This window comes from Pogoniulus pusillus, chromosome 15 (assembly GCF_015220805.1).
Source record: "Pogoniulus pusillus isolate bPogPus1 chromosome 15, bPogPus1.pri, whole genome shotgun sequence".
NCBI lineage: Eukaryota > Metazoa > Chordata > Aves > Piciformes > Lybiidae > Pogoniulus > Pogoniulus pusillus.
The window spans coordinates 5,584,566-5,610,321 of record NC_087278.1 but is presented as its reverse complement, the minus strand read 5'-3'; the positions used below and the strand labels follow the sequence as shown (position 1 = coordinate 5,610,321).

At 48.0% G+C, this 25,756-nt stretch overlaps 1 protein-coding gene across 1 annotated transcript; it reads right to left on the bottom strand.

The window, feature by feature from the left end:
- Positions 1–3,144: 3,144 nt before the first annotated feature.
- On the bottom strand, positions 3,145–25,591 carry ERP27 (endoplasmic reticulum protein 27). Its single transcript, XM_064154780.1, has 7 exons — positions 25,433–25,591; positions 25,124–25,224; positions 20,467–20,604; positions 14,416–14,529; positions 11,292–11,417; positions 4,284–4,481; positions 3,145–3,553 (listed from the first exon to the last, which is right to left on the bottom strand). The coding sequence occupies exons 1-7, from the start codon at positions 25,542–25,544 to the stop codon at positions 3,509–3,511; spliced, it is 834 nt and encodes a 277-aa protein (XP_064010850.1). The 5' UTR covers positions 25,545–25,591; the 3' UTR covers positions 3,145–3,508.
- Positions 25,592–25,756: the final 165 nt, after the last annotated feature.

Here is a 25,756-nt window from a genome sequence, read left to right as displayed (position 1 = left end):
TTGGATAGGTGCAGACATCTGGAAGGTACAGAGATAATTAAACTCCTCAGTGTACACAAAGAAGCTCCTGAAAAGCTGTCCCTATAATTAGCTGTGTACACAGCAAACAGAGTCACCAGGGACATTGCTTTTGCTCCTAGACTTGTTTGCAGAACCAGACCTTCATTCGTGTCCTGTTTTGTTTCCCCCCCAGCAGTAAGGAAGGGTCACGTCGCTGTGCCCAATTCCTGTTGTGTCCACACAGGGCCAAGACATGAACCTCAGACAGCCAAGCAGCAGGTCAGTTCCCCTCAGTGCTGTTTGGTCTGGACCACAGAGATGCGTGACACTGGAAACATGAACAACAGCAAGGCTCCTGGCAGATGTCTCCACAGAAGACCTTCCCACATTGCTTTATTGAAGAGCAAGCAGCACAGCCCTCCCCAGGGAGGAATGGGCTGTAGCTATGAAAAGGAACAACCTTCCCACTGAGGGAGAGCAAGCAAGGCTCTTGCTAGGAAATGCAGTCCTGCGTTTTACATCAGCCCTAAGACTGGTATAAAACCAGGAGTTCAAAACCATCACATGCCACCTATATGGGGATGTTGGAAGGTAGGTGTGAGTTTGATTTACCTGGGCTCTGGGCCAGTGTGAGGCGAGCAATTTTTGGTACTCAAAGTTGTAGTGTGTGATAGAGTCTGGAGTGAGAGCCTCCTTGTTGCTTTAGAGGAGCTGAGCCCTGTGCTCACAGCCTCATACAACCATAAAATCAAAGGCAACTGCTCCTCCCTCCACCATGCCCCTCATGCAGGGCACACACAGACATGGCAAGCCTCATGCATTGCAGAGAGAATCACAGCATCACCGTGATTGCAGAAAGACCTCTAATTAGGGTCATCAAGCCCAACAATTATCTACCTTTACCAGGGCCACTACTACACCATATCCACAAGCACCATATCTAGATGGCTCTGAAATACACCCAGGGATGGTGATTCAGCCACTTCCCTGGGCAGCCTGTTCCAGTCTCTGACAACACCTCTGGTACAGAAGATTCTCCTGATGTCAAACCTAAACCTGCCCTGGCATCGCTTGGTGCCATTTCCTCTTGTCTTATCAGTTGTGACTTGTGAGGTGAGACCAATATCCATTTCTCTACAACTTCCTTTCAGGTAGTTGTAGAGAGTGAACTCCCAACACCAAAGGCACTTCATGCACATTCTTCCAGTCCAGCACCACAACCTCTGTCCACACCCAGGGGCTGAGCTGCCAGCCAAAAGAGACATTCTGATACATCTCCTTCCTCTTTGAGGCTCAGCCTCCTGTCCTCATCATCTTGCACTCCTTCTTCAGTGTGCAAAAGCCACAGGAGCATCCAGCAAGATGCCACTATTGCCACTAGACACAGACACAAGAAGTCACCTTGTAGGCTTCAGATATGATGATGGTGGTGGTGATGATGATGATGATGATGATGATGATGATGACAATGCCATCTCTGCTTTTGGGACCACATGCTAGTGGCAGGAGATCCTGTGAAATGGCTGCTCAGAAGAGGTGACACCCAAGTAAAACAGTTTGATGGGCTAAGGGTAGGCACCTGAACTTTTACCAGCCTAAAGAAAGAAATATGCAGCATGTAGTGCCCTAAACTCACCTATTCCTTGACATCTTCAGTGTTATCTACCTGTGTCCAGAAGCAATACCACTGGTTCTCTGAGGCCACATGCAAACCAGGTGTCAGGGAGCAATGTGCTCTGTCAGAGGAGAACTGAACAGACAGAGGTGGTTTGCCTCTCCTCTCCTCCCTCTTTTCCTGCTGTTTTCTGAATGGTCTCATCTACAAAGAAACTCTTGATTATTGTGTTGACCGTGTAGCTTTTGAGACTCCACATTTCCCACCACCTGGTCTCTTGGAGGAGAGCTCCTTATGCAGGCAGACAGTTTCCTGCCCTTGCCAACACGAGGCACAATCCTGAATGCTGTTTTGGTTATATCACTCTCCCTTAGAAACGCCCTGCAGTTGGATTCCCCACACCAACTAAGGTGAATCTTGTAGAGTAGGGTTATAGGTTGGATTTGGTGGTCCTGAGGGTCTTTTCCAACCTGGATGTTTCTGTGATTCTGTGAACTACTGCAGCATTGGGATTGCTTTGGTAATTAGAGGAGCAGGAAGAGTAAAACACTAAAGGAGTTAAGTCCTGCTGTACTGGGAGACAGAGCCTGAAGGAGACAAGAGACAGCAGCTCGATCCATGTGGAAAAGGCAAAAGCTAAACAAGTGCTGGCACCTGCCTCATTCTTCTGCCAACAATATCCTTGCTGTGGCTTTCATGTTGTTGGCTGGCAGTTGTTTTGCACTCCCTCCAGCTCTCAACTTCTCCATCTGTGGTGGGAAGCTGTGTTTACCTCATCCACAAGAACAACTTCTATTCTCAGTTCTTCACCTTGGGCTGATGTCTGAGAAAGGGATGAGGTTTCTCAGCTCTAAGCCTCTTATGCTCCCTAGCCCAAGCCAAGTCTCTCAGGCCCTGAGAGACAATGCAGTCACTGTTTGACAGAGGCCTCCACACTTCATGTCAAAGGATGCTGAGCCAAGTATGAGGCAATCCTACTGCACACAACTAGTACAGCAGAAGGCTCATACACAGCACCTGCAAAGACTCCATCTCCTGGACACCAGCACTAAGACTTCTGAGGGACATCTGACATCCATACACATACATTAGCCTTTCCCTCTAATGCAGCGTGGAGATAGCCACTATCTTGCAATGCAACTTTCTACTGCTCTTCTGCCACAGTTCTCACATCTCTCAGCCTCAGTTTGCAACTTAGGCTCACTTATTTTTGCTGCACTAACTCAGACCTGCTGCATCCAGCACTATTCTAATCCCACACCTTGAAAGAAATCTTTCATCCTGGTGGAAATACCTGTTGACAATGGGTCCAGTTCCATGGGCAATGATTCTTAGCAACCAATCTCAGCAGTTAGGCATTTCAAGCCTGGTTAAATTTAGAGAAAGGAGATTTTTGAGCTTACTCACTCAAAATGCACAGGCTTTGTCCTTAAGTGGAAGACATAGGGAGTAGAAAATCACATTGTTTGCAAAAGAATTCAGGGTATTCATTTTCTGCTTTATTTAGCAAAATAAATGGAAAAGTTCATGTGACATCAAGCAACCAATCTGTTCTTAGTGTCAGAGTAGGCTGACAGTGGCTCCCAGCATGGCACCAAAAGCAAAAAAGGAATGAGGGCAATATATCTCTGGTAACTACAATCTTTGTCTCTGATATTGCCATTTTGCAATACCAGAGCTGAGAAAAGAAAGCTGGAGCCAACAAATGAGAAAGGAGAAGAGATTCCTAGGGAGAACAGACAGCATACATGTATATAGCATGGAGAAAGAAATCCGTGACTGACTTGATCCCTTAATCCCACTATCCCAGGAATTCCTGACTGCAGAGCTCAGTCAACTCCTCATCCACCAGAAGCAGATGATTCTGGGCACAGTCTTCTTGCTGGCTAAGAATCAGAGTTCATCACTGAGGGCCTTCTCCTCAGGTTCATCTTCTTTCTAAAACACATTAGAGATATGGAATCAGTTTTGCCCTTGCTTGGTTTCTCAGCATAGTGATAAAAGGAAACAAAAGAACTCAAATGCCTTCTTCTGCTGTCTGTGCCACTTCCCTGTCTATTTGATTTCCATTTCATGGCACACAGCACTGACACACACAGACTCTGTGCTATAGGAAGATAATCTTTGTCAGAGAGAGAACTTTTAGTACTGAACCAGCATGGAAATTAAATTGTCCCTCTTTCAGCAGAGACCTCTGCCAGAGTCCTGAGCCTCTGTGTATTCTCTGTTCTGTGGCCTTCTTGACAGATTTCCTTTCTCTTTATGACACTGTCCCTCTGATCCTCTTTCACGTGATGCCATCTGCCACCCCCATTCTCAGTGCCCAAAAGAGCTCTTCACTCTGTCTCCCCAGCTGCTGCTCCCAGAAAATAGATGCTTCACTGAGACCTTTATATAGTTGCAGAGGTCAGTGAAACCTTTCTGCTGTAGACAACAAGGCAGAGGTCAATGGAGAAAAACCTGCATCTACAAAGAGGTACCCATTCCTGCTCTGCTTTAGATCTAATGCTTTTCTGACGTTCAGGTGCAAATGAAAACAAAAGAGGAGGTGACAGGGGTGGAGAGGAGTTCAAAGAACTAAAGTCATCCTCTTCAAGAGCCTTGTGAACAACAGAACTGTCTTACACGACCCCAGCTCCCTGTAGACTGTACAGGAGTCCCTCTTTACCTTCTGCATTCCTTGTAAGAAACGATTACAGAAGTCCTGTACACCATCAACAGAGATTTCATCCAGAGTCAACACTTCCTGCTTCTCATCTGGTACATGGAATATAGCCAGAGCTGGCAGCTGGGACTTCTTCAGGTTGAAGTAGTCCACTACTCGTTCATTGCTCTTCAAATTGATGTCTATCAGGACAAAAAGAATCTGTGATAGAAATAGGAGAGGAAAATGGCAGCAAAACAGAAACTGAAAGAGCATATTCACAGAGAGTGGTCACATGAAGGTTAATGGTGATATAAAGAGTTAAGAGAAAACCTATCATGCTCTGTTAGAACATTAAGTGCTCCACACTGCATTTTATCAGTTCAGACTTACACTAGCAAACAAACTGTATTCTTTCACCTTCTTTAAACTATATCTACAGTACAGAGGGAAGCAGTCCACACTTCTCTTAACAGATGAGAAAACCAGATGTCTTTTTCCTTAGTGGAATGTGAAAGAAACTGACTCCTCTACTTGCATGATATTTGGATAAGATGCTCTCATCCATGGAAGATCCAGAGGGGCAGAATACAAGGTGTTTTGGTGTGTGGAGAATCAAACCCAACTGCAAAAATGTGAGAGTGAAGTGTATGGCAGTAAGAGCCTGCAAAGATAAGAATGTTGAGAGGACCAAACACAAAAGGATGTATTTAAGTGAGCTGCAGTGAAATGAAGAAAAATGAAATAAAGAAATGAAGATGCAATCATTTGAGAATCACAGAACTTAGGAGGCTGGAAGTGACCTCCAGAGATCATTGAGCTCAACATCCCTGCCAAGGCAGGATCTCTTAGGGTAGTTCACACGGGAACATATCCAGGCAGGTTTTGAAAGTCTCCAGAGAAGGAGGCTCCCAGAATGAGAATAACGCAAAGAGTTTCCCAAATAGTCTTGGAGATGAAGAGCAAGCCAAGCATTAGGATTCTGCTGGGATGATTCAATAGTACAGATTTAGCAGAATTTGCACCCAATCAGGCTAGTCTTGTCCTGACAGCCACCTAGGTAAGCTCTACAATAAGTGGTGGCCTGTTTCAGAAGGGCAGGAATGACATGCCTTTGCTTCTCTGCCTAAAGCCTTTGCTCAGACAACTTACCAAAGCTGTAATTCATCAAATCTCAGATGCCAGCTCTCATGACATTGCCAGAAACCAGGTATGTCCATCTCCTACAGAAAGTTCGCTTTCTATTGCAGGCTATCCTGTACAATAGTGGAAACTATTTCATTCTGAAGCTATTTGGGTGAAATTGTTTCATTCTGTAGCAATCTTCTTGCCTGTGTTCAGAGGTCTGCTGCTATAGGCAGTAAAAGAGCTCCAGCAAGGATGAGAAATTCCTGACATGAATTCTTCTCTCCACACCTGCTGTTATCTCCTGTATTGTCATCTGCAATAGGCTCTATCTCAGAAAATTCTGTACATTGGTGCTGGAGGTTATTCTTCTCCTGTACTCAACACTGGTCAGGCCACATCTTGAGTGCTGTGTCCAGTTCTGGGCTCCTCAATTCAAGAGAGATGTTGAGGTGCTGGAAGGTGTCCAGAGAAGGACAACAAAGCTGGTGAGGGGCCTGGAACACAAACCCTCTGAGGAGAGGCTGAGGGAGCTGGGGGTGTGCAGCCTGGAGAAGAGAAGGCTCAGGGCTGACCTTATTGCTGTCTACAACTACCTGAAGGGAGGTTGTAGCCAGGTGGGGTTGGGCTCTTCTCCCAGACAACCAGCAACAGAAGAAGGGGACACAGTCTCAAGTTGTGCCAGGGGAGGTCTAGGCTGGATGTTAGGAGGAAGTTGTTGGCAGAGAGAGTGATTGGCATTGGAATGGGCTGCCCAGGGAGGTGGTGGAGTCACCATCCCTGGAGGTGTTCAAGAAAAGCCTGGATGAGGCACTTAGTGCCATGGTCTAGTTGACTGGCTAGGGCTGGGTGCTAGGTTGGACTGGATGATCTTGGAGGTCTCTTCCAACCCGGATGATTCTATTATTCTTGGTGTCTTCACAACTTAATTTCTAGCCCAGTGCTTTTAGAACGTTGAGTTCCTGGTAAATACTAAAATATGGAATGATTTTATAGCCCAAGGAACTGAGGTTAATTGAAATTAGTACTGTGATGGTAGAAACCAATTGATGTGGCTTAGGTTTTCCTCTTATGAAGACAAAGAGGAAGGATGATTGAACCTCATATACAGTGTTTGAACTTCATGGAGCTGCAATCAACATCATTCCTTGATAAGACTGCAAAAGGATTGAGTCACTTCTTATGTAGCTTGCATAACATACCAAAGCAAAATACAAACTATCAGTTTGTAATATATAAAATCAGTTTATAAAATATAAAATATCAGTTGTTAAATTAAAATAAAGAGCAGGCTATAAAAACAAGTTTACTGAATATGTTGACAAAGAAAAACCATATTTACAACCTCTCTTGTTTATGGATGGAAGAGGCATCTCTTTTATTATCTCTATTTGTAGATATATATTTATTCTATTATCTCTATTTATAATCTCTATCATTTCTCTCAGTTCTGGAGCCATCAGTGTCTGACAAGAAAAAAAGAAAGAACTGCATGAATGACTGCCTGCAAGAAAAGGGCATCATCCATTCACTTCCATCAAAGAGCTCCTGAAGGATTCACAGAGTCACAGAAGCAGCCAGATTGGCAAAGCCCCTCAGGATCACTAAGTCCAACCTATAACCCTATTCTACAAGATTCACCTTAAACCATAGTCCTAAGCACCATATCCCTAAGAAGCACATCCAAACGACCCTTAAACACATCCAAGGGCAGTGACTCTGCCACCTCCCTGGGCAGCTCATTCTCAGGAGTTTCACAGAACTCATTTTCAAAGGAGTAAAATAAACTAAAAGGGACTTTGCAAACTGGATGAGGCACTTAGTGCCATGGTCTGGTTGACTGGATAGGGCTGGGTGCTAGGCTGGACTGGATGATCTTGGAGGTCTCTTCCAACCAGGTTGACTCTATGATCTCTACTCAAATCATTCTAAGACTGTAAAACAGTTCTATTACTTGCAGCCAGAGCTGCTTTCATTGTTATTGCCAGCATCACTCTCCTGAATAGTTCTGCAAACACCCCTGAGGTACACCAGCTGTGGTTGTCATGTTGTGCTCTGATACTGTATAAAGAAAATTGAAGGTGCTTATGCTAATTTGGCTTAGCAATGCAAACTTTGGCGTTTCCTTTCCAGTAGAAAGCCTGGATTTTTGGCAGTACTTTCTCCAGTAAGAACATATTCGATAGCAGTGAGATCCTTCCAAGAAGACTGGTGGATTCACTCCTGCAGCAGCAGCACTCTGAGCTCTGTCTCTTCAGCTACCCACCCACAATTGTTTCTTGAAGTCTGCTAGAGAAGTAACATATTCCTTCTTATTCTTCCCAGCTGTTGTTGGCTTAGTATCATCTAACATTTGCACTTCCCTCTCCAGCATTTTCTAGCCCCCAGGCTCTCACAGGAATCCAGACTGCCTTCAGATGCTCAGGGCTGCTCAGAGTGCAGCTGAGGCTGTTTCAAGTCACAGTCCTCACCGCACAGCCTCACAGATCCTCCAGCTGAAAATCTCAACTTCCTTGCAGGCAAAACCTAAAATATCTTAAACCAGAGACAAAAGAACCATAATCTAGGCAGGAACTGGGAGGTGAATCACTTCCTCGTGACCCATTAATGCTTGGACTCAATGATCTTAAAAGTATTCTCCAATCTAAACAATTCTATGACTTTCTTCACTCCCTAGCATCAGCCACTCAGCAAGAGCAGCTACTCCTCACCCCTCCACCAACCCAAACAAGTTTCTCTTTACAGCTGGTTAGGACAATGACAAGAACTCCTCTTTCCTCAGAGCACAGCAAAGATGTGTGAAAGGATTGGTATTCCCTCTCCTGCTTGGGAACTCTCTTCAAGATCTGTGTCCTGCACTGGGTTGTAGAGAGGTTGCAAGACACACTGAGCGTCCCCACTCTCTTCTGCCACTCTGCAATCACTGTGAAAGTGCTGCTGGGTGCAGTGGCACATGCTCACAGAAAGCCTGAACACCTCTTTGCTGCACAGCAATGTGTGTTTGCTCTGGGCACTGACAGCACAAGCTCCACAGCACAAACCAGCCTTTTGTCACCAGCCCACAAGATATTCATTAATCACAGGTAATGATGAATAAAATCCAATTCCAGAATCTTGCATGTACTCACAGACAATCTGAAAACTGCAAAAAGGATGACACCAAGCTAGGAGTAGGTGTGGATCTGTTGGAAGGTAGGAGAGCCCTGCAGAGGGACCTGGACAGGCTGGATGGGTGGGCAGAGGCCAATGGAATGAGATTTAACAAGGCCAAGGGCAGAGTTCTGCACTTTGGCCACAACAACCCCAAGCAGCACTACAGGCTGGGGACAGAGTGGCTGAGAGCAGCCAGGAAGAAAGAGACCTGGGGGTACTGATAGATAGTAGCTGAAGATGAGCCAGCAGTGTGCCCAGGTGGGCAGGAGAACCAAAAGCATCCTGGCCTGGATCAGGAACAGTGTGGCCAGTAGGATGAAGAAGGTTATTCTTCCCCTGTACTCAACACTGGTCAGGCCACACTTTGAGTAGTCTGTGCAGTTCTGGGCTCCTCAATTCAAGAGAGATGTTGAGGTGCTGGAACACGTCCAGAGAAGGGCAACAAAGCTGGTGAGGGGCCTGGAACAGAAACCCTGTGAGGAGAGGCTGAGGGAGCTGAGGTTATTTGGCCTGGAGAAGAGGAGACTCAGGGGGACCTCATTGCTGTCTACCACTACCTGAAGGGAGGCAGTAGCCAGGTGGGGTTGGTCTCTTCTGCCAGGCATCCAGCAACAGAAGAAGGGGACACAGTCTCAAGTTGTGCCAGGGAAGGTCTAGGCTGGATGTTAGAAGGAAGTTGTTGGCAGAGAGAGTGATTGGCATTGGAATGGGCTGCCCAGGGAGGTGGTGGAGTTGTCGTCCCTGGAGGTGTTCAAGCAAAGCCTGGATGAGGCACTTAGTGCCATGGTCTAGTTGACTTGACAGGGCTGGGTGCTAGGTTGGGCTGGATGATCTTGGAGGTCTCTTCCAACCTGGTTAATTCTATGATTCTATTCTATGATTCTAAAGCAAAACCTATTCAGTTTTTTACTTGTTTTGAAGTAAAACTAAGTTGAGTTGGTAGTCCTGACAACAGACAGCTCCCTTAGCAAAAATTGGCCAGCAGAGATTTCCATGGTATTGTGCAGTGGCTACTTCTAAGACTCAAATTAATTCACATCCTTCTGTGTGGCACAGCAATGGAGACAAACCTAAGTGAGCATATAGCTGCTTACTCCTTACTATTCAGATCTAAGACTAAGAACTAGCTCCCTTTTACTGCTTTGTCAGTGGCACAATCTACTTCTTTGAGTGCCATTCCATTGGGAAAAAACTACTTATTAAATCACTTCATCTACATGCCCTGCAGTGCAGCTGCAGTAAAGTGGAAACGATTAGTCCAACCCCCACATCTCTAATCTCTGCATTTTACTCTGGCAAATTCTAAACTGATTCAGTGAGAAATTTGCCTTCAGTGGAAAAATCCCACCAAAAAAACACACAATCAAAAAACCCAACCAACCAACAACAACTCAAAACCAACTTAAATTTGGCTTTCTGACAATTCATAAATTATCTGGATTTCTGCACAATGTTTTATGGAGTATTTCTAGGGAAAATTATTCACATCTTCTCAGATCTAGGCATGGCACATGAAAAGCAGCTGCAGCTGTATCATCAAAAGACAGTGATGCTGAACAGGACTGTGCTGTGTTGGAAGAGTTAGCTGCTTTGGGGAGACCTGTATCAGACTGCTGCTCCTGGAGGACAGGGATAATGCTGGCATTGTAACACACATCTCACATGAGATGGCTGGAATTTTTCAGACCTCTAAGCTGTCTTTTGTCATGATGCATTTTTTCAAAGCAGAATGCTTTTGAAGGGAGTTTTTGACTTGGATGCATGGATTCTACCTGGTCTCTTGCCAACAGGTAGAATGGATAGCAAGGTCCAAAGCAGTCCTGCAATAGATAAGTCTCAAGACTTTTGAGTTGCACAGCCCTGTGGTGCCCTCTCCATTTGAAGATGAGGACAGATTTGATTTTGAATCTGTCCCTTCAATACCACAAACAGATGCATGCAGATGTTCTTTTTCTCAAACCCCAACTCTTTCCAGCTCCACACTTCTCCCAGGAAGACCTCATCTGCAGCTTCTCAGCTCAGCCTTCACTTCTGCTGTGATCTTCTACCCCCTCCCATCTGTTGTTTTCCCTTGCCCCAAACGTCTTGCTGTTGTTCCCAATCCCTCTCTGCTTGCCAGTTCCTTCCTCTGTTCCTTGGACACTAATGTCCTTGTAGTCCAGCTGCTAACAGAGAGGCAGACGTGGGATGATTTACTATTTGGGGTGGAAGTCAGGTGAAATTTCTCTAAAAGACCCCATCTATCCCACCATCTTAGTGTGGGAAATCCAATAAGCCCATTTGCAGCTCCTTTAAAATAGCCATTTGCCCAGGATTCAAGCAGGAGGCTAAGGGTTGAGCAACATCACTACATTAATTGCTATCCAATCACTTATATAATGGTCCTTGGCATCTTACAGGCTGTATATACAAAATCACATCTCACACCAGTGGAATGCAACCATCACCAGACTGAAAGGCAGCAGCTGTTTGTCATCTCCCAGTGCAAGGGAACAAAACTGGACCAAGAAGCAAGGAAATACAAACTGTGCCACTGAGGGAGCAGAAGAGCAGGGTGCAGTGGATATTTCTGCTCATCAGAAGAATAACTGGCAAAAGCTGAATAGATCCAACCCCTCCACTTAATTATCCAGCTCATCCTCTTCTCCTGCCACGTGGCCTTTGCTCCCATAATGCTCATCCATGGAAGAAATCACTCTTCTCCCTTTTTCCTCCCCATTGGCTCCCCAGTTTTCTCTCTCTGTTGGGACTTACCTTCCCCTTGAAGAGCTCTGCTGCTGCCCGGTACTTGCGCATTCTCTCGGGGTGCTTTGGGGACATCTTGTCTGTGAACAGGAGGAGGTTAAGCTCGAGTGAACTGTGCATCACACCTATTGCTGTCTGCCAGAAACAGAGACACCACAGTCAGGGAGAGAAACACACAGACAAGGAGACTGAGAACATTCAATCCACATTGGAAGCACTGCCAGAGGGATATCAGCCCTCAGGTGCCAGCTGAGATTTCGCTGCAAATCATCCTGACAAGTAGAACAGCTTTCTTTAAAGCTGGAGGAAATTGATCTGGAGATTTTGTGGGAGTTCTCAACCTCTTGGCTTTGCTTATTTCTGAGACAAGAGTCTGCAGACCACAAAGATTCATCACTGGCCTCAGGATAGTCAGGGGAGAGGGATTGCCTGAGTGCTGCAAGCTGAAATCTAGAAGAGCAACGAAGTGGAGAAGGAAAACCATCAAACACTGAACGCAAGGGTGCCTTGAATCACTGAGGTGCAATACCCAGCCAAACCAGGAGGAAGAAAGTGGGAAAGATTTGTATTGCCAGGGTTGGTGTCTCCCTTTACTTTCTTTCTTCAGTGTTAAGCTGTTTGTAGGCTAGAGATGAGTTCAGAGTTTCAGGAACCCCAGCACCTGGGAATTCCAGAGTGCTGAGGGTGAAAATTGCCTCTGTAGTTCCACCATTGGAGAAAACCTGAAGTCAGCTGCCCCTTGTCCCCTGGGATGAGGGCCAAGCAGGCAGCACATACTGGCCTTTTGTGAGGAGGCAGGGCTGGCACTGCCCAAGAAGCTGCCACACCATCTCGAGGCACTCTCTCACCCCTCATCTCACTTCTTCTGCCCACTTCCTGCATCCTTGCAGCCTCTCCCTCAAACTAAACAGCATGCCACTGAAACCACGGAGGTGCAGACTCTGCAGCTCCTTGCCAGTGGGAGAAGAAAGTTTCCACACACTCCAGGAGTAATAAGGAAGGGGTCAGGGAGTGCATGCTGGCAAGGACCATGTATTGCAAAGGGGTCAGGGAGTGCATGCTGGCAAGGACCATGTATTGCAAAGGGGTCAGGGAGTGCATGCTGGCAAGGGCCACGTATTGCAAAGCATTTAGTGTTTGGCAGCCAGGACTCAGCCATTAGCCTAATGTTTATCAAACATTTTGTAACCCTTCAGTTCTCTGGTGGTGTGCAGATGGAGCAGGGGAGAGTGGAAAAGATGCAAACCAAGACTGGGGAGCATTATAAGACATCATGGGAGAGGACAGGGCTGAAAGTGAGAGTGAGCTGGCCAGCATCAAAGGCCATGACAAGGCTGGGCTGAAAGCAGACAGGGCAGGAGCAGCAGTTCCTCTGGCAGCTCCACACAAAGGTGTGCCTGCCCACACAACCTTGTGCAAGAGCACTCAACAGAGCTCAACAACGTGACTGAGTCACATCTGGCCCTTCTGGAAACCCCACAAGTCAAGCAGTGCCTAAAGATGTCTAAAGTACGTGGGAGAAACAGTAAGGGCCCCTGGATGGAGAGAGAAACTCTTGGCAGTGCTCACTGTGATCTGTGTGACCTCTTTGCTGACCATCAGCATTCTCAAATGTAAACAGCATATGCACTGGGAATAAATGTTTACAAGAAACCGAGTTATGTTAGAGGAGCTGGGAAGGCTTTGGGCAGGAGACTGCAGGAGGCACTGCTAATTGCAGCACCTTGCTAGGACTCCAAAGTGTCTGGACTAAAACCTGGAGCTATGTGTGCTGCCTGTCAGGGTGGAGGGGACTTGTCAAACAGCTCAGGAGTTCTTGGTCAGGGAGACAGCCTTGGTGCCCAACACAGCAAGACCACAAAGCATCAGCAAAAACACAGGAAGAAATAGCCAGGACCTAATGAATGAGGCTCGGGGGTGACCTTGTTGCTGTCTTCAACTACCTGAGGGGTGGTTGTGGCCAGGAGGAGGTTGCTCTCTTCTCTCAGGTGGCCAGCACCAGAACGAGAGGACACAGCCTCAAGCTATGCCAGGGGAAATTTAGGCTGGAGGTGAGGAGAAAGTTCTTCACTGAGAGAGTCATTGGACACTGGAATGGGCTGCCCGGGGAGGTGGTGGAGTCGCCGTCCCTGGAGCTGTTCAAGGCAGGATTGGACGTGGCACTTGGTGCCATGGTCTAGCCTTGAGCTCTGTGGCAAAGGGTTGGACTTGATGATCTATGAGGTCTCTTCCAACCTTGGTGATACTGTGATACTGTGATACTGTGAATCCTGGTCAGCACTGTTGTAGCTATCCAGAAGTTTGCAGAAGACCCCACCAGCAAGGATTAAAGACCATGGAGGCTTCTAAGAGCTACTGACTCCACAGCAACGAGCCCAGCGAACTGCTGAGATTCCAGAAAATCTTGAATCCTTGGTTATCTTTCAGCAGGAAGGAGCACTGGGACTTGGACTTGATGATCTGTGAGGTCTCTTCCAACCCTGATGATACTGTGATACTGTGACTCTGCCAGTCTCAGCCACATGGGTGAGCTAATGAAAATGGCCAAGATAGAAGCACCCTGTGTTTGATTATTTTTGTTCTGGTTCAAGTGCTGAATCCTGGAGTAAGGAGTGGGAAAACACTTTCTCAGTCAGTTTCCAGTGAGTTCTTGAGTATGTCTCAAATACTGGAGTTTAGTTGAGCTTACATCAAAGCCCTATGTGCTATGTGATGAAAAAAAGCCTGCCTTTTGGGAGCAGGCCACTCGAGCTTCCATGATTTTCAAGGCTTTTCAGGGGATCCTGGCTGAGTAGGGACTGCAGGCATGGCACAACATGCCAAATGCCCATAGGATGAAGCAGCACTGCCAGGAGGAGTGCTAAGAAATGGAAATCTCTGTCCACCAATACCCCAAACTTACTAGAAGGTAAAGGAACCACCATGCCTCTCTTCCTCTCCTCACCTCACTCCTGCCCCAGCACAGCAGCTGCTTCCAGACCCTCCCTATACAGAGTAACAACAAAGTGCTGCATGGCTTCCCCAGCCCCACGCATACCATTTCAAGACAACTGGGTATGCAAACTCTTGGGCAAGAGAACACCTCTAAGGAGGCCAAGTGGCAGGGTGAGGGCCATGGGGAGCTGGTAATTACCACGGGGTTGTAATCCGTCACCAGGCGAAGCTCATTGATCCGAACAAAGCGAGTCATCTTGTCAGCGTCAATGTCTTTGTTGTTCAGATCCAGATCCCTCCGGCCATTGTCCACCTGAAGGCACAAAAAGACACTTAAAATCACATCTGTCCTCTCCTCTCAGTAACCCCTCCAGAGGTATCAATGGCATTAACTCAGAGGGACACCCACGCCCTGGTGCATCACTATCCTCTCCCTCTGACCACCACATAATCCACACTGCTGGAACCTACAGAGACAGAGACCAACCTGCACTTCCAAGAAAAGGATCTGCCACCTTCTTTCAGGTTCCCAAAGGCAAAGAGAACTCATGGCATAACAAAAATCACATAATCACAACATCTCAGGGGGTCAAAGGGACCTCCTCGAAAGATCATCCTGTCCAACCCCCTGCCAGAGCAGGATCACCTATACCAGATCACATGGGAACACATCCAGGTGGGCTCTGAGTATCACCAGAGAGGGAGACTCCACAACCACTCTGGGCAGCCTCTTCCAGTGTTCTGTCACCCTCACAGGGAAAAAAATCTCTCCTCATGTTTGCATGAAACTTCCCATGCCTCAGCTTCCACCCATTGCCCCTTGTCCTGTCACTGGGCATCACTGAGCAGAGCTTGGCTCCAGCCTCCTGGCACTCACCCTGCTCATATTTATGAACACAGATGAGGTCACCTCTCAGTCTCCCCTTCCCCAAGCATCAGAGACCCAGCTCCCTCAGTCTCTCCTCATTAGAAAGATGCTCCATTCTCTTCATCATTTTAGGATGGACTGGATGATCTTGGAGGTCTCTTCCAACCTGGTTGATTCTATGATTCTATGATCCTAGTGGCTCTGCACTGGACTCTCTCAAGCAGCTCTATCACTGAGCATTCCAGATATCCCTACAATATCAGTTTCTGATGCACTGGAGACAGGGAAGATTAGCTAATAAACTACTCAAGGTGTTGTGGGGTGAGATCACTAAGCAGCCTAACTCCTTGCATCAATTTTGGCTTTACACTCCTCTTTTAAAATCTTCATCTGCTTATTCTTTTTTCTTCTGCAAGCCATAAACATTGGCATGGGCCTGTATGGATTTCCTGGAAACATTATGCAAGCAGGAAATCTCTCCAATAAAAAAAGGATTTTTCTTTTTGCAGCATAGCAGAGGGGAAAAAAGTAGATTTAAAACAAAAAGCAACCCCAGCACATTTTTGCTTTAGAGGAAAATCCATCCTGCCACACACCTCCCCACTCTCCACCCCTCAGCCCCACTCAGATGATGTGATTTTATTGACCTTTGAAAAAGAAGGAAGCTAAACCACCTGATGGAGCAGAGCTGCTGTGCAGGATCACTACAGGTTGTGACTGAGTCAAGCCATGGGGGTGCTAGGTTCTGACACCTAATAAGATCAAAGTTTGGGATCTGAAGGCCTTTGATAGATGTGTTGAATGAGGCTCTTGGGGCTGAGGAAAAGTCCACATGCACATGCCAGATTTTATCCTCTTCATCTGTACAAGCTCTGAGAGTGTGTTAGTTTTTCCAGTGCTGTGCAGACATCTACAGCCCTTTTGCTGCTGTTGTGTGGTCATCAGCAAGGTCTTTGATCTGGTAGGGGGCCACAGCTCCCTGCCTGGTAACCCTGATTGGTACTTTCAGACAGTGTGGTCTGATTCCTCTCACAGATTTTCCTCCTGCATGAAATGAAAGGGGAGCTTTACTCCAGTATATAAGATCAGGCCAGTTCAACACCTGAGTGGGTAAGATCAGACAGGCCTTGGGGAAGAATCTAATCCACCCTTGGAGCACACAGAAAGTCTTTTTCCTGGGCTTCTGGAAACACCTGATTGCTGTTTGGGGGTAACAAAGTCTGAAATCTGCACTCAACGTTCATGGTTTTAAGAAAATAAGGCTGGTAAAACAGCCTTTGTTTTTGTTTTAGAATCATAGAATCAATCAGGTTGGAAGAGACCTCCAACATCATCCATGCCAACCTAGCTCCCAGCCCTAGCCAGTCAACCAGACCATGGCACTAAGTGCCTCATCCAGGCTTTTCTTGAACAACTCCAGGGACAGCAACTCCACCACCTCCCTGGGCAGCCCATTCCAATGCCAATCACTCTCTCTGCCAACAACTTCCTCCTCACATCCAGCCTAGACCTCCTCTGGCACAACTTGAGACTGTGTCCTCTTCTTCTGTTGCTGGATGCCTGGCAGAAGAGCCCAACCCCACCTGGCTACAGCCTCCCTTCAGGTAGTTGTAGACAGCAATGAGGTCCCCCTGAGCCTCCTCTTCTCCAGGCTGCACACCCCCAGCTCCCTCAGCCTCTCCTCATAGGGTTTGTGTTCCAGGCCCCTCACCAGCTTTGTTGCCCTTCTCTGGACATGTTCCAGCACCTCAACATCTCTCTTGAATTGAGGAGCTCAGAATATCCAATAGCTGAAGCTCCAGTCAAAATGTCTTCATCACTCCACATAATTAGATTGCTAGCATCTGTTAATTACGTCCCTTTTAGGCTTAGCAGCCCAGACTCCTCACTAGAATAAATCTATTTCCCTCTGCTACATGCAAAGTCATCTCACCAGCTGACACCAGCCCCTCCTACTACTGTAATTATGGTTTAAACTTCTAAGCACTGTGTTTCAGGCTCTGCAAAAGTAAAGGAAAAAGAAGAGTTTATGCCTCTGATTCACTGCTATCCTGGTCATGCATCTTTGTATTCTTCAAATGAGTATTTGATTCCAAGTTCCTGCCTAAGTTCTTTCTAACTCTTCCTTTTCATGTCTGACCTCTTACTCCTACACAGTATTCAGCACAGAATCAAAGGAAGAAAATACTGTGCCTGAATAACTTCAGAAAAACTGACAACCAGACAAGTGAACTGCCAAACACATTTCAACCTGACTAGTGGATTAGTTTCTTGTGGGTGTTTTTTTTCATACTAAACAACAGTTCAGCTGCAAAAATTCGACTGTGAACAAAGAACATTCAATAGCAACTGATTTCTAACAGGCCAGGCACTTTCTTTCATCAAACACTTTGCCATTGCAGTCATTCTCACTGTCTGCCACAGCACAAAGCCAAAGCATCTTTCCCACTGTGCTAGTTTGAGCCTAGCTTGAATGTTTTGGTGAGAAGAATTAGATTACAGACTGTGAAAGGGAAACAATGGTGATGTCTGCTTCACTCATAGGCTTGCTGAGATGTAAAAGAACAAGAATGTAAATATAGATAACAGAGTCACTGTCTGGGCTTTGGGCTGAACTCTCTCTCTCTAATCTAACCTGCCACCTGTGTGACTAACTCACCTGCTTCCTAACCCCTCTGGCCAACCTTCCATACTACCTTAACCATAAGGCAAGATCTTGGGTAAGATTGAGGAGTGGAAGGAAGGTGGAAAGGTAGTTAAGAGCCCCTCCTGAGGACCCTGGTTTCTGGGAGGGCTGTTGTGGTTCTGCATTACCTTTTAACTTGTATATTTCTGTATATAACTGTCTATATTGTAAATACCTGCTTGTATATTGTGCTAAGCTGTAAATAGAAAGCTTCATTCCATTTCCAGAGCTGCTGAGTCTAGTCTGGGTGATTTCCAAAGGGGATGAAGGGTGGGTAACACCCAAACCATCACACACACATTTAGGGATGAAAATCACCATGATGAAGAACCAAAATCAAGATGAGTGTTGCTTCAGATTGCAGCCTGTGCCCATAACAAACAAAAGGTTAAATAAAAGAGACCTTATTGCTGTCTACAACTACCTGAGGGGAGGATGTAGCCAGGAGGAGGTTGCTCTCTTCTCTCAGGTGGCCAGCACCAGAACGAGAGGACACAACCTCAAGCTATGCCAGGGGAAATTTAGGCTGGAGGTGAGGAGAAAGTTCTTCCCTGAGAGAGTCATTGGACACTGGAATGGGCTGCCTGGGCAGGTGGTGGAGTCGCCGTCCCTGGAGCTGTTCAAGGCAGGATTGGACGTGGCACTTGGTGCCATGGTCTAGCCTTGAGCTCTGTGGTAAAGGGTTGGACTTGATGATCTGTGAGGTCTCTTCCAACCTTGGTGATGCTGTGATACTGTGATACTGTGATACTGTGAAAAGGACCTGCCTACTTATTGCTTGCTGTTAGCTCATGCACTTTGGATTATTTGGATAAAAACTATGTTGTAGGAAACATTGAGAAAGAGTGGGGAACAAACTGTTTTTTATCCAGTCTTTGTACATCCTGGATCTAGAACTTGGCCAGGCTGCCACATTTAGTTTCCCTAGAACATTTAGTGTGTCCTCATCCCCACTTCCCTACTGCCACCTCCCACCAGCCACACAGGCTTAGAGCTTTGGTGACACATCACTCCATGGCTTTTAGGACATCATGTGCTGCCAAGGCTCCCTCTCCTCCTCAGATATACCTCTCTCCAGTTCTCAAGTATCATACTTGTATAAGAAGAAGCAACACAAGGAAGTGGACATAAGTAGTAGAATAATTCCTCTTAGCTTTCATTGGTACACTTGATGGGGAGCATTCCTGACATGATCTCCTTAAACTTCAGCAAACAGCTTCAAATTCAGTGAAGCATCAGCAGTTACAGCTGGAGTCAATATAGATTTGATCTTGCAGAGCACCCATCCCTAAGAAACTGCATAGTGGGCCCATGCCCAAAGAGTATTTGTACAGGAGCTTTGCAAACCACAGTGCAGAAGCAAGAAACGTGTTTGAGATTCCTTTTGGTGGCAGAGCATCTGCAACTGCAGAGACCCAGTCTGGATCTGATTTCAGTCATGATGGAAAAGTGCAGCCAGGAAGACAGCTTTGCCTGCCTGAAGCAACACTTAGCAAGATTTGGTATCAAGCCTACTGTGTTGATCCACTGTAAGACAGCCTCTAGATGCTTTTCATGGGTCTCAGGAGCTCATCAAGGTGCAGGGACATCCCATCCAAGCAAGACTGTGACCCAGGCAGGTCACTCAGAAGCACTGACATAATTCTTTTCAGAGCACTGGGTGGTGGATCAGTTCTAAAGGGCAAAAACTTTCAGCAGAGACTCTCACAGTGTGGCCAGTAGGACAAGGGAGGTTATTCTGCCCCTGTACTCAGCACTGGTCAGGCCACACCTTGAGTGCTGTGTCCAGTTCTGGGCTCCTCAATTCAAGAGAGATGTTGAGGTGCTGGAACATGTCCAGAGAAGGGCAACAAAGCTGGTGAGGGGCCTGGAGCACAAATCCTATGAGGAGAGGCTGAGGGAGCTGGGGGTGTTTAGCCTGGAGAAGAGGAGGCTCAGGGGTGATCTTATTACTGTCTACAACTACCTGAAAGCACATTGTAGCCAGGTGAGGTTGGGCTCTTCTCCCAGGCAACCAGCAATAGAACAAGGGGACACAGTCTCAGGTTGTGCCAGGGGAGGTCTAGGCTGGATGTAAGGAGGAAGTTCTTCACAGAGAGAGTGATTGGCATTGGAATGGGCTGCCCAGGGAGGTGGTGGAGGCACCGTCCCTGGAGTTGTTCAAGAAAAGCCTGGATGAGGCACTTAGTGCCATGGTCTAGTCGACTGGACAGGCCTGGGTGCTAGGTTGGACTGGATGATGTTGGAGGTCTCTTCCAACCTGGTTGATTCTATGATTCTATGATTCTATGATTCATCAGGTGTAATAAATGTTACATGTCTCAGTGATAGGCACACCTCAAGTGAAAACCAAAGGACCTCTCTGGGGCAGGATGCTCTAGAGATGTGCTTTTGGTGGGCAGGCAGAGTGACTAACAAGGACAAGCCTTTTTCTGTTCTGCACGTTCTAATGTGAAACGACCAGCTTTAACGTTCCTCTCACTCACTGGAACTGCAGATCTCACTTCTGTACCTCTGACTGCGGGCAGCCCTAGGGCCTCTCTCACCAAAACCAGCGAGCCAGAGCCGTGTTTCGGCAGACGCAGCCCTTCGCAAGGCAGCTTCCCCAGCAAGGAGCTGGCGGCTCGGCGGCTCCGGCAGCGCCGGGACCATGGGCGACTCCCACCCGCAATGTGTCGCGCTCCGGGCCCACGCACCGTGCGGAAAAGAGTGACGGTGTTGGGCGCCACGCCGTAGTGGGACAAGACCTCGGGGCTGGTGCTGAGGCCGAAAGGCACCTCCGGGATCCGACCGGCTACCAGGCGAAACTTCGACGCTTCAGAGCTCTCCGGTTCCTGCGGAGGAGGAGGGAGAGGAGAGGGAGAGTGAGAGCGAGGGTGAGAAGGGAGGGGAGGGAAAGAAGGGGATGGAGAGGGAGAGGAGGGGCCAGAACGGCGGCGAAGAGCACAGCTCCCCCGCCGGGAGCCCCCCACCGGGGAGCCCCCCATCGCCGCTGCCCCACGCCGGAGGTGGCGCTAGGGCGACACCTAGCGGCCGGCCGGCAGAACGGCCATGCCGCGCCCCCCGCCCGACCCTGCTGCCCTTCGGCCCGGCCGGCGGAGAGGACAAAGTCGGGGGAGTTTGGCAGCCAAAGGACAGGGGAGGCAGCGGGCTGCAAGGGGTAAGCAATCTCCTCTCCCCTTGTCACCTTGCTTGTGTGGCCAGGATGCTGCCCCCCTCCTCGCCCCGCCAGCCACCTCCCCTCCTCGGAACCGGGGGAAGTCACCGAGCCACGATGCCAGGGTGTCAGAGTCAAAGCTCCGGCCAGCAGGTGGCTACGGCGGGGTGGGAATCTCACCTTCCAAGTTCCACCAGGGGAGGTTTAGGTTGGATATAAGAAGAAACTCCTTCACTGAAAGGGTTGTCAAACACTGCAGAATGAGTCCCCATCCCTGGAGGTGTTTGAAAGGCGCAGAGATCATAGAATCATTCAGGGTTGGAAGGGACCACAAGGATCTCCTAGTTCCAACCCCCTGCCATGGGCAGGGACACCTCACACTAGATCAGGCTGTCTAGAGCTTCATCCAGCCTGGCCTTAAACACTTCCAGGGATGGAACCTCAACCTCCTCCCTGGGCAACCCATTCTAGGCTCTCACCACTCTCATGCTGAAGAACTTCTTCCTAACATTCAATCTGAATCTACCCATTTCTAGCTTTGTTACACTCCCCCTAGTCCTATCACTATCTGACATCCTAAAAAGTCCCTCCCCAACTTTCTTGTAGACCCCCTTAAGATACTGAAAGCCCACAATAAGGTCATCTTGGAGCCACCTTCTCTCCAGACATCTCTCCCAGTGTCGAGGGACATAATTTAGCACTAGCCTTGGTAGAGTTAGGTAATGACTGGACTTGATCTAGAAGGTCTTTTCCAACCAAAACCATCCTATGATTTCTCTAAAACCTCACTGCTTACCCCAACAATCACAGGTGACTCTGTGATGATGCAAAGCCCTTGAGCTGTCAAAAGGGAGAGGGGAAGCCCAGAGTCTGGACATAGCACACTTAAATACATACTCATGTGTGTATTACTGTCTACAACTACCTGAAGGGGCATTGTAGCCAGGTGGGGGGTGGCCTCTTCTCCCAGGCAACCAGCAATAGAACAAAGGGACACAGTCTCAAGTTGTGCCAGGGTAGGTATAGGCTGGATGTTAGGAGGAAGTTCTTCCCAGAGAGAGTGATTGGCATTGGAATGGGCTGCCCAGGGAGGTGGTGGAGGCACCGTCCCTGGGGGTCTTCAAGCAAAGCCTGGCTGAGGCACTTAGTGCCATGGTCTAGTTGATTGGTTAGGGCTGGGTGCTAGGTTGGCCTGGATGATCTTGGAGGTCTCTTCCAACCTGGTTGATTCTATGATTCTATGATATATACACAGAGACATATTTGTATTACATACACATATATGTGTACGTAATACAAATACTAAAAATACCATTTCCAAGATAACCTTGGCTCTAGAGTGAGGGAGGTTACAGTTTTTTAACACCCTGCATTAGCAGTATTCCTTTTAAAGAGCTGCATAAGGCATATCCTTTAAAACCCAGCTAATGAAGGATAGAGATGTGCAATTTCTCACTAATCTGAGGCCCATTCCCTTTCTTGCCATAGCACCAGCTACAGCCTTAGCCCATGTTAAAGCCTCCCTTGAAACACCCAATTTTTCCTCCTGAGTGATGTATTTTTTTAAACTTCTGCTTATTTGAAGCTAGCTAGAATGTTTTGGTGAGAAGAATTAGATTACAGGCTGTGAGAAGAAAACAATGGTGATATCTGCTTCACTCACACAGTATCACAGTATCACAGTATTATTAGGATTGGAAGAGACCTCACAGATCATCAAGTCCAACCCTTTACCACAGAGCTCAAGGCTAGACCATGGGATGTATAAGAACAAGAATGTAAATATAGATAACTCAGATGCTCTGTCTCTGGGCTTTGGGCTGCATCTCTCTCTAACCTAACCTGCCCTCTGTGTGACTAATTCACCTGCTTCCTAACCCCCCTGGCTGACCCTTCAGTCTTCCTTGGGCATAAGGCAAGATCTTGGGTAAGGTAGAGGGAGGTGGGAGAAGGTGGAAGGATGGTTGAGAGCCCCTCCTGGGATACTCAGGTTTCTGGGAGGGCAGTTGTGTTCCTGTAGTACCTTTTTAACTTGTATATTTCTGTATATACTGTAAATATCTGCTTGTATATTGTGCTAAGTTGTAACTATAAAGCTTCATTCAATTTCCAGAGCTGCTGAGTCTGGTCTGGCTGATTTCTAGAGTGGGAGAGGGAGCAGGTAACACCCAAACATTATTATATTTAAATTCTCAGGGCACAGCCTCTGCTTGGAAATTGGTTTGGTTTTTTTTCTTTTTTAGTTTGAACCATCAGCTCAGCTGTTTGTGAGCCCAGAGAAAATGGAAAACAAAATTCTTTCTTCCTTCAAAAGAAAACAAAAACCAGCTCTCATGACCTGTTTTGGAAATGCCAGTACAGCCACATGGCTTTGGTGAGAGCACTAAAGCCTAGGGTGGGAGTAACCTCCTAAGGTTTGGAGCGTTCCTGGGAAAGCTGGGGTTTAATGAGGCCAAGCATGGCCCTTTTCTCACAGGCACAGAGAGTTTCTGGAGCAGTGTGCTGGTTTTCCACCACGGCATGCTGTTCCCAGTCAGGGGGCTGCGCTCATTATACAGCAAGCTTGCCGAGCTGCCGACTGCAGTGCATTGAAAGGCTGCAGCAGAGGAATAATTTATGGCGAACAGAGGACATGGTTGTTATTTGCATGAATATACTCTCAGGCTGAGGGCCCAACACAAGCCCTCCCGGCACACAGATGTCTTTATCTAGTGTTCAAACGCAGTCCTGTCGTGCCTCAGGCATTGAATGCTCGACACGTCGCCGCCTGCTGCCTCCTGCTTCTGGCAGCTGGGGCCGCATGGCAGCAGCCTCCTGCCCGCCTGATGAATTAAATCCTGCAGCAGGAGGGAGGCCACAGCGGCACAAGGCACCCATGGTTATGGCCCTGCACTGCTTCTCCCAGCAGGAAACCGCAGTCCCTGCCTGCAGCTCAGCAGAAGGCTCTGCGCCCCGGGTGCAGTCCTGTCGCAAGCCAGCCTGTTGCCCTGGGGGATGGAGGTGTCTCAGCAGTTTCGTTCTGCATGTACACACCGCCTTGCTGGTTTGCAGGGCTGGAGCTCTGTAAGAGCGACCCCAGAGGGCTCTGACTGCCTGCAGGCAAGGCAGCTGGTGCTCTGTGATCACTGCTTATCGCCGGCCCTGGGGCATAAACCTCCAGCACTCATAGAGTCATAGAACTGTTTCGTTTGGATAAGACCCCCAAGATCATCGAGTCCAGCAGGTTCCTATGCTTGTGGATGCCTGTGCTGCACAGGCATCACCACTGGGTCCCACTCTGGTGGGCTCTATACCAACAGCACCATGCCCTCTCTAGTCTGCCCCTTCAGCTCCTGACACAGGGCAGAAAGAGGAAGGAGCTTGCAGAAAGGAGCTGTTTTTTAAAGCCTGAAGTCTCCTCTGACAGAAGCCATGAGGCAGGGTGTGGGTAGCAGAAGCCCAGGGCAGAGATCAACAAAAAGAGAGGGGGGAAAGTGCAACTTGGAGACCTTAAAAGTAATGAAGATCTCATCAAGAGGCTCATGTTTTGTGGCTGTCTAACTTAATAAGTATTTTTGACTTGTTTCCTAAGGAAAAATATTCATGCCATTTAGGGGGCAAGGGGCACATAACCTTCATTCACCCTCGAATTTGATTGGATTTAGACACAGAGAGGCAGAGATCTCAAGGGTATTAAATCTGGGCAACAGAGCAGTGAGAAAGGGAGTCCATGCCGACGCTCTGCCTGGAAGGAGGCTGCAGCTTCAGTCCAAACCTTCTTGGACTTCAGAAGACTCACAACAGTGCTGCCCCTTGAGACCCAGCTCCCTCAGACCCATCACACAGGCAGCCTTGCTCTGCCTTTGCAGACTAAAGCAAACAACTGATGCTCCCACTCACCCCTTGCAAATGCTGTTTCTCTGCCACCCACATTCTTGTTTTGCTTTTCCTGCACTGTTTTCCATTTTCTGGCTCCAGGACTCCACAACCTCATTCACCTTCCTTCCTTGCTCCATCTCCCTTTCCACACACAGACTGAATTCCCTGCATTCTCTCCGTGGCTTGCCACCTAATCCCTCCACATGGCTGTCACAGACCCAGCACCTTTCCAGACAGGAGCTGCCTTTGGAAGGTGTTTATGCCACATCCAACCTCACACACTCATCAAGGTGGAACAGGGGCTCACAGCTGGCAGAGCAGAGGTGCTGTGAACACACCTGGAAAAATCCAACCACCACCACCTCTGCACCATTGATGAAGGCTTCAGCATCTGCAGTGTTGTTCAACGGGACAGGCTTCTTTGTGGTGCTGGCTGTGCCTGAAGAGGAGAGGTCAGGGTTGAACAGAGGATACACAAAGCCCAGTCCAAAGATGCTCCCCACAACATGCATGCACCCATCCCAACAAGCTCACCAACACACCTCTTCTCCAAGCTTGATGCAATGCATGTGCAGCACACTCAGGGCAAGGTGGCCTTTCTATGGCAAATGCAGCCTTTCCCCAAGCCAAGAAAAAAGCTCACTTACTGTGGGATGCAGAGCCACCATCTCCAGCAGAGCCACTGTCACCAGCACACCCCACTGGGGTGCCCCCAATGAGCAGGATAACAATGAGGCACGGGAAGACAGAGGAGCCCATGGTGCCACCCTGCTCTGGTCCTGTCTTCAGCAAGGGACACGTCAGCCGTTGCTGTGGTCTGAAATCACTCCTGGGACAGTGGGAAGGGAGCAGCTGGCCCAGGGTAAAGCCTTCAGTTCCCGAGATAACTGCCTGGCTGGGAGAGAGCCCCTCCCCACTATGCAGTCACCAGCCTTGGAAAGCCTCACCCACACTGCCACCAGTGCATCCTC

Coding starts and splice junctions, on each gene's coding strand:
- ERP27 (XM_064154780.1), bottom strand. CDS start 25,544: ATGGGCTCCTCTGTCTTCCCGTGCCTCATTGTTATCCTGCTCATTGGG. Junction 20,605..25,123: donor TGGTGGTTGGATTTTTCCAG/GTGTGTTCACAG, acceptor CCTCCTCCGCAG/GAACCGGAGAGCTCTGAAGC. Junction 4,482..11,291: donor CAGAGCTCTTCAAGGGGAAG/GTAAGTCCCAAC, acceptor TTTCTATCACAG/ATTCTTTTTGTCCTGATAGA.